The 12,986-nt window shown below is 38.4% G+C and overlaps 1 protein-coding gene across 3 annotated transcripts; it reads left to right on the top strand.

Moving 5' to 3' along the window:
- The first annotated feature begins 292 nt into the window (after positions 1–292).
- mtx1a (metaxin 1a) lies at positions 293–12,763 on the top strand. 3 transcript variants are annotated; one of them, XM_081388078.1, is made up of 9 exons: positions 513–613; positions 1,449–1,601; positions 6,466–6,535; positions 7,281–7,360; positions 9,291–9,383; positions 9,462–9,644; positions 10,359–10,435; positions 10,576–10,733; positions 10,863–12,763. In XM_081388078.1, exons 2-9 carry the CDS (start codon positions 1,596–1,598, stop codon positions 11,084–11,086), a joined length of 891 nt encoding a protein of 296 aa, XP_081244204.1. In that variant the 5' UTR covers positions 513–613; positions 1,449–1,595; the 3' UTR covers positions 11,087–12,763. The 3 variants fall into 3 exon arrangements, with proteins under 3 accessions (XP_081244203.1, XP_081244204.1, XP_081244205.1); XM_081388077.1 differs by lacking the exon at positions 1,449–1,601 and having other exon boundaries at positions 293–613; XM_081388079.1 differs by lacking the exons at positions 513–613; positions 1,449–1,601 and adding an exon at positions 3,698–3,967.
- The last annotated feature ends 223 nt before the right edge of the window (positions 12,764–12,986 follow it).

A 12,986-nucleotide genomic window follows, 5' to 3' on the forward strand; every position in this document is an offset into this window, starting at 1 on the left:
TGTTAGCAATGATAAAACACAATTACCTCACAAACCATGCCATGGTAACCAAATTGTGTCTTGTTTTGTGTCTTAGCTTCTGCCAAGATATGATCCACTGCTAATACAAAAGTAAACAAAGTTACTAAATTTATATTCAAACACACTAGCTACTGTTTAATGTTTTTGAAGAAAAAAGGGCTACATTTGTACAGTAATGTTCTTACATATTATTACTATATAAATGAACTATTTTCTATTTTAATATATTATAAAATGCTATTTATACCTGTGATGGAAAATCTGTATTTTTAGTGTCACATGATCCTTCAAAAATCATGTTGATTGGGGGCTCAAGAAAAACTTCAACAGTTGTGCTGTGAATTGGCTTAATACACCATCCAAGGCTCTCACTGTGGACGGAGAAGCCTTCAGAAAGAATAAGGGCATTGGCATGATCATCTTTGACTTTGAGTGGAACACATCCACAAAGTTATTGGGACTTTTATTTGTCAAAGCAGCAGCTCCGGGTCATGGTGTTTGGTCTGTGAAGATGGCGGCTCCCTGTGAGCTGTTTTGCTGGAAGGCTGGTTTGGGTTTACCGTCAGTAAATACGGACTGTCTCATCGTGCTGGTGAGTTTTCATTACAGGCTCATGTACACTGGATATTTATATGGGTTGGTTCTGCTCACCTGCCTATATTGTAGTAGCTACAGCGATTCGGCTCGGTGCCGCACTTACTACAGTGTAACGTTAGATGGTAACGTTACAGTGATGCCACGGCACCTAACGTGTGTATTTACTGTATATATGCTTGTTTTTTAAACACAAGGGACTTAAAATATAGTTTTATGTGAGTAGTGGTCGCAGGTGTTGTTATATGTGTGTAACGTTATATATTATCACGCAAAATAATGAATAATAATGCATCCATCCATTCTTCAAACTGCTTATCACATGTCTTGTATAGGGTACTAGAAAATAATGATATATATATATATATATATATATATATATATATATATATATATATATATATATATATATATATATATATATATATGTGTGTGTATTCGTGTTTAAATAATAATAATTATTATCAATACAATTTTGTTTAATTTTTCTCTTCTGTGAAACACCATTTTCCAGAATGAAAGTCAAGATGAGCACTAGGGCCCCAGCTAACTTACTATTTTTATCCTTTTTATTTAAAGCATACCAAAATAGTATGCTAATAAAAAGAAAAGAAAAACGGTTTCCCAGGGCCTCACATGACCACGATCTGACCCTGTCTAAATGCTGGTCTACCCTTTGAAACTGCAAATCACCACTTTTTACTCTTCATGATTTAAGCTCAATTTCCTATCTCAGTTTTATTCCAAAGCCAAGGTGCTTATCAACAGATATTTCTATTGCATGAATCATCATGTGGGACATTTGCTCCACTTTTCTTATTTTTCCACTTCAGTTTGGTCACACCAGGGCGCCACCTGTCTGTGCTACTGTAAACCACAAACCCACCACTGTCATCTGGAGTTAGCATCAATCTCATCCCCTATCGGCAGCTTTGGAGACTGAATTCAGATCCATTTTATTCCTAATCAACAAAGGTTGTATGTGGGTAAAGAACCAGGTTACTATTGCTGAAATCGCATGTTAAAGTGATTAGGTTACATCAGTGCTGTATGTTTTGGACTCTCTGAGTGTTGTGGGATTTTTCCAGCTCGCCAGCGGTCGGGTTGATGTCTGTGCATTACAGTCTGTCTGCACCTACTGAGGGCGCTTTAAAAACCGCAGGCATGTTTTGCTCCCTCTGTCTGATGGTTTGGTAATGTGAAGTTCATTCAGAATTTTCCAGATTATCTCACTGCACCAGAAAGGATATAGCCTAGTTGCATTTAAAGCTACACTGTGTAATTAAGTTTATTCTTAGCAAAAAACACTTTGTTCTTTCAAAATGATATGTGCTCATAAATGTGTAATTACTTCTACCAACTAATCAAGTATTCTCGTAAGCGTAGAATCTGCCATTTAGAATACGTACGAGCGAGTCGCTCGAATGGCGGCAGCCATGTTGCGCCTCCATCTTGAAAATACATTAGCCAAAGAGGGCCATACTTGGAAATTCAAGCTTCGCCTTTCGCGTTTTTACCATAGACAGTATATAAACTGGACACAGCGACCCCATAGGTTTCAATGGAGAAAAGTGAAGTCAATTAGAAGCTCTCACTTCCTGATGGCTGACCGTACTGCGCAGACTCAAACTAAGCTTGACGACGTAGATGTGACGTGAGCAACCCGTCTGTCTTCTAGTAGCTGGCCAAGAGAAATCTGAATCATTCCCTTCCGAAACTTGCAGAGACGGAGAGTGTGAGTAGGAGGTGTCCATGAGCTAGGAGCAGGAGCAACTTTTGCTAAGTATTCTGATTAATTACTTTGTAATTTTGCCTCCACGTCCTCCCGATTGCCCGCGAGCTTCTCCTCCTGTCCATACGGGAATTTCTCTACTGTGCGACAGAAAGTCGCGTGGTTATGACGCAATCGTTAGCCTATTTTTACAAAAACTGCATCTACGGGGCCATAACGTAAGATACAAGGTAATGGAGCCTTTTATACATTTTCGTGTTTCTTTAGAAATAAATAATGGACAAATGGAGTCTTTAAACGCCTCAGATGTAAAGTTATTCGCTGTCAAAATGACGCCAAAATGAATGGGAGTCAATGGAATGCTAACAGCAGGTGAGGGTCCGCTAATCAATGGTGGCGCCCGGGGAAGCTTCAATGTTTTCCGAAACACTGCCTCCCTGGTTTTGACACTCAGTGGCACCGTGACGAATGCGAGGGGGAGATAACTCGCGACTGCTGGCAGATTTTAAATAATACGGCCACCGTAGGAGTTAAAACGCCCTCGGAATGGGAGGGGCTAGAAAGTAATATTCAGTTGGTAGTCATAAACAATTTCACCGCTAGATGGGAGAAAATCCTACACAGTGTAGCTTTAAATTGTGACTGCATGTGAAGGTCAGAGGATGTTTGGAGATTTGCCTGTCTGCTGCCAACTTGAAGTTAGGCCTGTCATAACATTATAACGTCATACCATATTTTGACAGTGATACATTTTTGAGCACGTAATTGTGATTAATGATTTAATTATATATATTTTTTTCATTAGTCTCGCCGTGTATGCTTATTACACATACATCTTTTAAGTAGATGTTCATTAGTAATGTTAACTTACATTTTTATGCCATGAATAAATGGCATACAAATGTAAAAAATAAATAAATTTAAAATACTTTTTTAACAAATACCTGCACCTGGAAGGGAGGAATAAAATTAAATAGAAACATAATTTAATTATTCAGTTCAGTATTTGTTTAAAAAAATTGTGCAACATATGAATGGAATTTAACATTATTTGATCAAATAATATAATATAATATTAAAAACAATAATATAAGAAATTAATCAAAGAATGACCAGGCTAAATGAGTAATAATTATGACAGGCCTACTTTTAGTTAAAGGTGCTGTATGTAATTTTTTGACTGTGCTAAAGCATAATAATTCCATAATATGTTCGCAGATATTTAGGAAACATGCTAAGTTCACAAACTTGTTTCTCTGAAAAAGAAAAAGAAATGCTACAGCCAGTTATTCTATTTCTACTTTTTGTTTTGTTCTGTGTGATCCCGCCCACTGCCAATTTACCCAATAGTATTTCCGGAAAACCGCGTATTGCAGCCATGGAAGCCAGCAAACGAACCGGGTCCAATATCGCAGATTGTACCTCACCTAAAAAGTCTCAGCATCAACCTAAAAAGCTCTAGGACCAGAGTCATTTTAAAATGCAGATACGTTAGATGAACTGGCAACCCGTGTTAGCGTCGAGTCTGTGGAGGAGGAGGTGCGGAAACAACTGCAATACCGATGTCAACCGCTAGCTGTCAATATTACATACTTCACCTTTAAGAGATTTCTTGTGATGGTATGTGCTTGTTTTATTCTACATGTTTCAGCCTTGATTTTAAACTAGCCTATAGTATGCTTATTTGACATTTACGAAGTAATTTTTTTCATTATGTTATGCTTGATGTTTTGCAGTGGTCTGTTAATTTATACTAACGCCTAATGTGGATCCAGTGTAATCTATGTAATACTATGTAGTACTATGCTTTTCTTTTCGTGGTAAACCTACAATTAAGTTACTTGGAACTGAAATAATATTTGAATGCTACCGATCCCAATCTGAATTCTGACTTGTGATGCAGCCTAAATCATAATCGCACCGTGTTTGTTTATTGGCCAGAGGAGAATTTGCCCCCCCGACTGCTGGTTTCTCCCAATGTTTTTTTTCCTCCGTTCTGTCACCTGATGGAGTTTGGGTTCCTTGCCACTGTCGCTTCTCGCTTGCTTAGTTGGGGACACTTAATATTCAACAATATTATTGATCTGACTGTGACGCTGTTGTATGAGAACTGAACTCAGCTGGACGATGACATTATTTTTTTGCAGAACTGCTGAAAGATGAAATGAACTAATTTAATAATTGAGGATCTTTACAACAGAACTGAATTGACACTGAAGTGACTTCGGCTGAACAACAGCCAAAATGCATAATTTCCCTGTTATCACTAAAGCTGCTTTGAAATAATCTGTTTTGTATAAAGAGCTATATAAATAAAGGTGACTTGACTAAAGGTGACCTTTAGATGTTAAAATCAATGAAAAAGTGCTCTAATGTGGAAAAAAACAATGAAATGTTACTGTTCAGAAAAAAAAATATTTCTGTAGGGTTTTTTTATTGATAAATTAACCCCTGCTGTGGCTGCTTGTGCTGGTGCATTAGAACACTCCCTTAGCGACAGAGCAGTGATTGGATACATAGCAAGACATGGGCGGGGCATAAAATCAAGACAGCCCAATCATAATCTGCGCCACTCTATTTAAGGATCTTATGAAAGGTTCAAACTAATTATTACCATCTGCACTTTCTAGAGAAGCTGTTCTGTCATCCGTGGCCTAATTTCAGTGTGTTTATGTGTACAGCAGGAGTCTGATGAACTGTTTTTACTGTGGGCAAAGTGGACTTCAGCCAGCTGTAGTTTTCCTCCTCATGTTTGTTTTGGACTCAACCAGTTGTTCTCGTAGGAATGATTTATTTTCAAACTTGATCCTCTCCACTTTACGAGCCCCAATTTAGGATCCTGTAGGAATCAATCTAGTAATAAATCTGAGGTTATGATGTCAGCCTTTGATATAGATAACTGCGCTTTTTCAGCTCACCACACAACTGCAACTGGGGAAAGGAGAAAATCTCAGAACTCAATACTCAGCTCTTTCCACAAATCTGGTTTCCTCTCCCCCTTTTACAGTCACAGTTAGAGTCCTGTAAGTGCTGGAAGCCTAAATGTTAAAGTAATCACCCCGAAATGAAAATTCTGCGGCTGTTTTTCATTGAAACACAGGAGAAGATTTGAAGCATCTTTATGCAGTTCTTTTCCATTAAGTCAAGTCAAGTCATCTTCATTTATATAGCGCTTTTAACAATGTAGATTGTTTCAAAGCAGCTTTACAGCGATAAACGTATAATTTAAGGTAACAGAGACAGATTAAGATTAAGGGACAGTTCATAGTGACTAAAGCTCCGAAACTAACATAAAAAATCCCATATTCATGTTCTATATTCCATGTCTCTTACATCATAAAATATATTTGAGGGACAGACTGGCATAATTTTATGACATAATTATGTCCATCCATTTTCTTCTATACCCACTATGGAGAGTGCTAGAATGAAATGTAAACTATTTACTTGAGTTATCCATTGTATAATTTTTGTAATGACTACATAATTTATGGTATTTTATGACATTTTTGGACACACATGGTCAGTTGTTCAAGAGCTCCATGAAAATCACACGAGGACCAGTAAAAAAATGTCAGAATTTTCGAGGCCGATAATACTTGAGTCATTCTTGGCTTCAGCCTGAAGTGTGAAGGAATCGTTCCAGGGCATTTAAACTCAGTGATCATTAGTATACAATGCTTTCAATGGAAAGAATCTGCTAAACGACGTGCTGAGCCAGGTGTGAAGCGCTGGATCTGCCAGCACTCAGCTGCATGTGCTGGAATGTGAAATTACGTCCTACTTTATCGGATGTCGTCGTAAAACAAGGCATCCCATCCAAGAGCTAACCCTGTCCAAAAGCTAAAGCTGTTTTGTGTTGTTGCCTTTGGTGTAGCTAACTAGCTATTGTTGTTTATTCAGGTTGTGTGTGTTCTTGCTTATGTTGCTGTTCGAGTTTGTTGCGACTTGATATTATGTTGTCGTCATCTATATTTTGTAAGGTTGTTGTGAGGTTGTGTAGTACTCTTGGTTTGTCTGTTTGTGCTAGAACATAAATGATACTCAAATTGCTTCTAGCACATAATATTTATAATTCTAGCTTGACAATAATAATAATGTCTTATTTAATTTTCCAGGCATATGCTCGCTTCTCTGGAGCTCCGCTCAAAATTCACAAGATTTCTAACCCCTGGAGAAGCCCCACAGGTAAGCAGGCCCAGTTTTAACAATCTGTTTCTTGGCAGACACTCCACATTCATTAAAGAGGATCATTTAGCATGTTTTAACTGAAGCACACAGGCCTCTTCCTCTTTCCTGCCGAGCTGCTGATAACTTGCATCTGTATGTTTCTCTTTCCACATTCTTGTCTATCTCCATTGTGTTTTTTCCTTGCCTCCTGAATTCTTCTGAAGTTCCATAATATTCCATATCGAATACATAAAAATTAAAGACCTATCAAAAGTATAACAGTTAATTAGCCCGTTTATCGTATTTTAGTGGATCCCCTCTTTGGGTGTAATGTATTATATACAGCTACTTAAGATTTCTTTGGACAGAAATTATTACTGTTATTCAGCAAGTATGCATAAGATGTATCAAAAGTGACAGTAAAGGCATTTGTAATGTTACAGAAGATCTCCATTTCAAATACATTCTGTTCTTTTAAACTCTTTCTTTTAAACAGTTTTCAACTTTGATAATAATAAATGTTTCTTGAGCACCAAATCAGAATATTAGAATGATTTCTGAAGGACCATGTGATATTTTTTATACGTTATCTAGAGTTCATGCATTTCCATTATTGATATCCAGAGTGATCGCTAGCTTAAATGGATTGTGTTGTTGGTCTTCTTTAGGCATTTAGAAAAATCACGAAGCTTTGTCAGTAAACTCATCCAGGCAAAAAAAAAAAAAGAAAAGTGCTTTACTGATGCTAATGTCTTCACTGAAGGTTCACTACCTGCTCTCAGGACCAAAGAGGAAGGCAGCTGCTCTCAACCCAGTCAGATCATCATTCAATTGAGGAAACAGGTGATTATCTCTCGCCCGCTAAAACCTCTATGATCACATTTTGCTTTATACTGTGTCCCTGTATATTTCACCAAACAAAGCTAAGTTTAGTAGTTTCGGGTTCATTCATTTGAGGACTGCAGAGTTTCCAGGGATGCATGTTGGCATCATAAAGGCCCTAATTTTCTCATTAATCATGTTTGATTGCACAATGAAGGTATCCATTAAATTGGTTTGGAATGAGACGCAATAAGTATGTGTTTTCAGGAAAGGTTTTAATTATGTGCATGATTAAAACCCTTTCTATAAATATGTTTCTTGTCTCTCATTCTACCAGGTAGTAGTGCTGTTTGGAGTCAAAAACATACACAGATCAAGTCAATTGTTGTGTTTATACTTGCACTCTTGCAAACTATTATAACTCAAACTTTCCAACTTGTAGAATTTAAATTAAGAATTATTCTTGGTGATGGTGACGTTGAAGTTGTGCGACCATGGTGTAGTTCGTTTATAGGCTAACTTTTGCTTTTTACTTCTGCTGCTTGTATTTAGGCCTCAAAATTCATAAGTTGTGTTCAGTTGTGAAGAATACCTTGATGGAATTTTTTTTATTATAACTTTATTAAGCTTATTTTCTGCTATAATTCAAGTCAATTGAAAAATCCCTCTGCCTTTTTGTCAAGGGAACTAGGTTATGCTTACTTCTGGGATGGCCTACAAAAATACAGGGGTTGAACAATGTGGCCAGTCCTCACTAATTTTACATTTCATCAATAAGAGCAGAGTGTGAAGGTTGAATTAGCAGAGCAATAGCACAGTTGTACATTAAATATTGCAATCCACATAGCATAATGGGAAACATCTCAGTTCAAAAGAAGACAAATTGTTGGTGCATGTCTCACTGGCTCATCTATTGTCGACGCAAGAGGGAGCTGTCTGAAAGGGATGTCCAGGTACTAACTCAGATTGTATCCAAAAAAACATAAAACCACAGCTGCCCAGCTCACTGCAGAATTCAATTCTGTCCTCGACTTCCTTGTTTCCACCAAAACTGTTCGTCAGGAGCTCCACAGGGTCAGTATTCATGGTCGGGCTGCTATAACCAAACCTTTGATCACTTGTGCCTGTGCCAGTAGTTGGTTTAATTTGTGCCAACAGTGCAAATCTTGGGCTATGGACAATGTGAATCATGTATTGTTCTTTGATGAGTCCACCTTCACTGTCTTTCCCACATCCATGGGAGTAATGGTGTGGAGAAGCCCCAAAGAGGCTTACACACAGATTGTTGCTGCCCAGATTGAAGCACAGGGGTGGATCAGTGATGCTTTGAGCTGCAATATCATGGCATTCTCTACTGAGGTGATGGGCACGTCACTGCCAAGGACCACTGAACCATTCTAAAGGACCGTGTGCACCTAACAGTTCAAATATTGTACCCTGAAGGGTACATCAGCATGATAATGCACCAATACACAAAGCAAGACTTGTGAAAGAATGGTTTGATGAACATGAAAGTGAAGTTGGACATCTCCCATGGTCTGCACAGTCACCAGATCTAAAAAAAATGTTTAGCCACTTTGGGATATTTTGGAGGAGCAAGTCAGAAAACAGCATCACAGTGGCCTGGCCGCTGTTCTGGAAGAGGAATGGCTCAAAATCCCTCTGGCAACTGTGCAGGATTTGCAGTATCTGTCATTTCCAAGATGACTTCATGCTGTATTTACAAAAGGAGGCTCTACACCATACTCTTGTTTGGACTCTACAAGAGGCTCTACACCATACGTTTAAGTTTCATTGTCCAACCCCTGTACATCATGCTGAATAAATAAGCCATTCTTTGGTTGTAATCACCAGCCCTGCTTGAACGGTCAAATGCATGATTTGGAAAGGGACTACTTGTTTGTCTGAACAATAGCAGATGTAGTAGTAATGCTGTAACTTTGTCTTTCAGAAATACAATGCAGACTATGATCTCTCGGCCAAAGAGGGTGCAGACACGCTGGCCTTCACCTCGCTGCTGGAGGAGCGACTGTTGCCTGCGCTTGTGAGATTCGAATCCTAAAACTTGAAGATGATAGTTTTGGTGGGTACGTGCTCAAACACTCTCCTCATTTCCCACCAGATCTACGCTTTATGGGTCGATCCTAAGAACTATGCGGAGGTGACGCGCCGCTGGTACGGGGAGAATATGTGCTTCCCGCTCAATTTCTTCCTGCCGGGCCGCATGCAGAACAGGCAGCTGGAGCGACTCCGTCTGATCCGAGGAAACAGCGCGCTGGAGGCGGGAGAAGAGGCAGAGAAGGAGGTGAGATAGGACGAGTTGGCTACATGTTCTCCGGGTGGGATTCTGGATATTGTGCTTGATAGTATTTGTTTTTATGTGCTGTGAAATGGTCATCAGATGGTGTTTGGGCTATTGTGACACTAACCCCCTCCTTCAGAGAACAGGGCGGCTGTTAGAGTCAATGTTCCAGAGGCAACGATGTTCTGGTCCCTGAAGAGGACACTCAATCAGCAGATGTGAGGAATCTGGGCTCAGATAGAGCAGAAGTTCCGTTCTGGCAGAGAACTAGTTTCTAGTGTTAGGAAACAACTCTGCTTATGAAACTTTGAGTCACAATGTGCATGCTTGTGACCTGCTCACTACAACTAAGCAAAATGTTATATTTTGCAATGTTTAGGCACAGCCACACCTATAACTATATTAGAATCCACACCAATGCACAATATCGTTCTGTTTAAAGTAAGCACACCCTGCAGTTATGTCGTCTGCCGCTTTAAATGCTCGAGCTCTTTAAAATAGTGTTGATAGGTGGAAAAAATAGTTCTACAAGTGATTCCTCTGTGTCGTTATCATTATAGACTGCCCTATTCTTATAGACTTCTCAAAGAACGACTATTAAAACTTTATATATAATTTTTTTTTGTTACATAGTGAGTTAGAGATAGTGACATAATAGTCTGTAATCTAGTTGTTTCTTCTACATCCTCTCTATGATCTATGACTATGACTCTCCAGCTTTACCATGATGCTCTGGAGTGCCTGAATCTTCTCTCTCAGCGCCTGGGATCGAACAAATTCTTCTTTGGAGATTCGTAAGTCCTACAGTTAGAAAACTGCAACCTGTTTTACACATCAAGGTTGATCTTTGAGCTTCACTTTGAGACTCTTGGTTAATTATTGGTTAGGTGTAATACACATTTTGATATACATTTGATGTATTTGTCTGTTAAAGGCCCTCTTCTCTGGATGCGTATGTGTTTGGTCATCTAGCGCCACTTATTAAGATTCAACTGCCTAACTGCCGACTGCAGCAGAACTTGAAGAATCTGGACAACTTGAACACATATTGCTCTAACATCCTGAGCCTGTACTTCCCCAATGAGAGTAAAGGTGGGAAACTAACAACTACAATAAAATGTTTGCAAAGAACAAAATGTGCAGCATGTTGTACTTCTGTCTGTTGAATAAGAGAAGATTTTTCTTAATATGGTTGCCTGTTCGTGTCTGTTCTGTGTGCAGAGGGCGTCAGTCGTCCGGTGTCCAGCACACAGCAGGGGGGCGACTTTGACAACGAGCCATACAAGAGACGCAAGCAGCTTCTGTCAGTGCTGGTTGCTGTGGCAGCGATGTTGAGCTACGCTCTCCTCACCGGCATAGTAGCTATTGAGCATATGCAGGAGGAGGAGCATGTAGGCCCCGCCTCACTCAGAGGCCCCTCCCATGAGGATGAAGAGGAGGAGTGAATGAGAATGAATGAAAGTAGGGCTTTCTGTTAGTTGCACTGGGATGGTCACTTTACATGGAACATACAAGAAACCATATATTGTTAGGGATTTATGTATTATTTATTCCTTGACTTGAGCTTTAATTGCATAAGCTTTCATTTTCTATTTTTGTTAAATAATTTTTTGTTTTTCCATTGATATGTATTGTTGCTTTAATCTCTTAACTTGGTATGTTCACGTGTGTTTTTATTTTATTTTTTTGTACCAAAAATAAAAAGCATAACTATTCATAGCTACTAATATTAAGCTCAGTTCAGTTAAGAGAGCACTTAAAACTTGTCACCAACTAAGCGATTCCCTCAACTTTTATTGTGTGACTGTGGACCATAACAGAGCGTTTTAAACACTTTCATAGCTTTACAACAATGACAATTAGATTTTCACATCTCTTATGTGCTATTGCCTTGTTTGAAGCTCAGTCAGTGTTTTTCTTGTTTTAATGCACATTTTATTTGCTAACTGCATAAATCATTCTTTCCGCTCTGCTGTCAGTACTTGTCATACTTCAGACAGTTTGATGCTCATGTTAATGTGATGGATCCTATTGATGGAAATAGAAAATTACCAATATTTAATCTAAGAAGAGTCATAAAGAAATAGATCACAAAAAAAAAAACATTTATTCTCATTCATGTTGTTCCAAACCTGTGCGACTTGGTTTCTTCCATAACGCTAACGCGTTAGAGTAGTCCAAACATCTTGTGCGGTATTTTCAAAGTATTCTGCAGCCATACGATAGTTTATGTGAGAAACTGTCCCTAATTTATATCATTATTTGCTAAAAATATTCCTCTTGACTCTTGTATCTTATTTGCTTTAAATCAAATAATCAGTGCATATACATATTCAAATTTGGTGCAGCATGCTTGGTCACTTGTCATGTGAGGACCAATGGCATTAGGCATCACTAATTTTGTGTATTGCACATTTGAATTTTGCCAGAATGATCCAAAATAGCATTACACATTAAATAAAAAACTGTGACTCAAACGTGATTCAAAATATGTTCTTTTGTAAAAATCATACAGGTTTACAACACAACAGGGAATAAAATAATTTTAATTTTGGCCACAAAAACTTTTTTTTAACAAGATATATTCAAGGATAAAGAGAGAAACTGTAGAGGATTAGAAATTGCTGTCAGATGGAGATTCTTTTAGGAGGCAGAAACAATTATTAAAGCCAAAAGATACTGTCCAAACGAACCTCGCTGACAGACCGCAAAACTGGCTAAGATGTTTCAGTTCCTGTAACTTTCCATGAGGTCCAAGAGGTTTTCTGTAAGGTAGTTGACTTACATGAGAGTGATTTATTTCTCTCTAGTTAAACTAGAAACAATGCATTTTTGAAGGTTGCTGGTTCGGGTATTGTCTAAAGTCATTTTTCCTCTCAACATCTTTGTTTTGCACCTTTAAAACCAGTTCACCTTTTACACTGATGTGTTGATTTGTTCAAAATCATTAATAGACAAGGCATCTGTCATGGTTAAGCATGGGATTCTACAGAAATGTAAAGGAAATTTGAACAGCCTGTTTGATATCTTTTCATTAGGTGTTATGTGCTGTAATAATATTGATTATGGATTTCTATTTTCATAATTTGAGGGGCAAATAAAACAGTCCTGAATAATCCTTATTCTGCATGGGGTTTCTTTATGTTCTGCAGATGCAATGTTGCAATGACACTGAGGGGGTTGCTCCAACAAAAATCTGATTTTATCTGTTGCATTGTTGTAACAGAAGGCCCTGAGGACTGTGTGTGTGAAGTGGAGGTTGTAAGAAAGAAAGATATTCTCTTCAAGCTACAATTTACCTGCTGGCAGTGTTTCCGATCATCAGAGTCGGCTGAGCGAGGGCTC

Source organism: Scardinius erythrophthalmus (genome assembly GCF_964197995.2).
Source record: "Scardinius erythrophthalmus genome assembly, chromosome: 16".
Classification (NCBI taxonomy): domain Eukaryota; kingdom Metazoa; phylum Chordata; class Actinopteri; order Cypriniformes; family Leuciscidae; genus Scardinius; species Scardinius erythrophthalmus.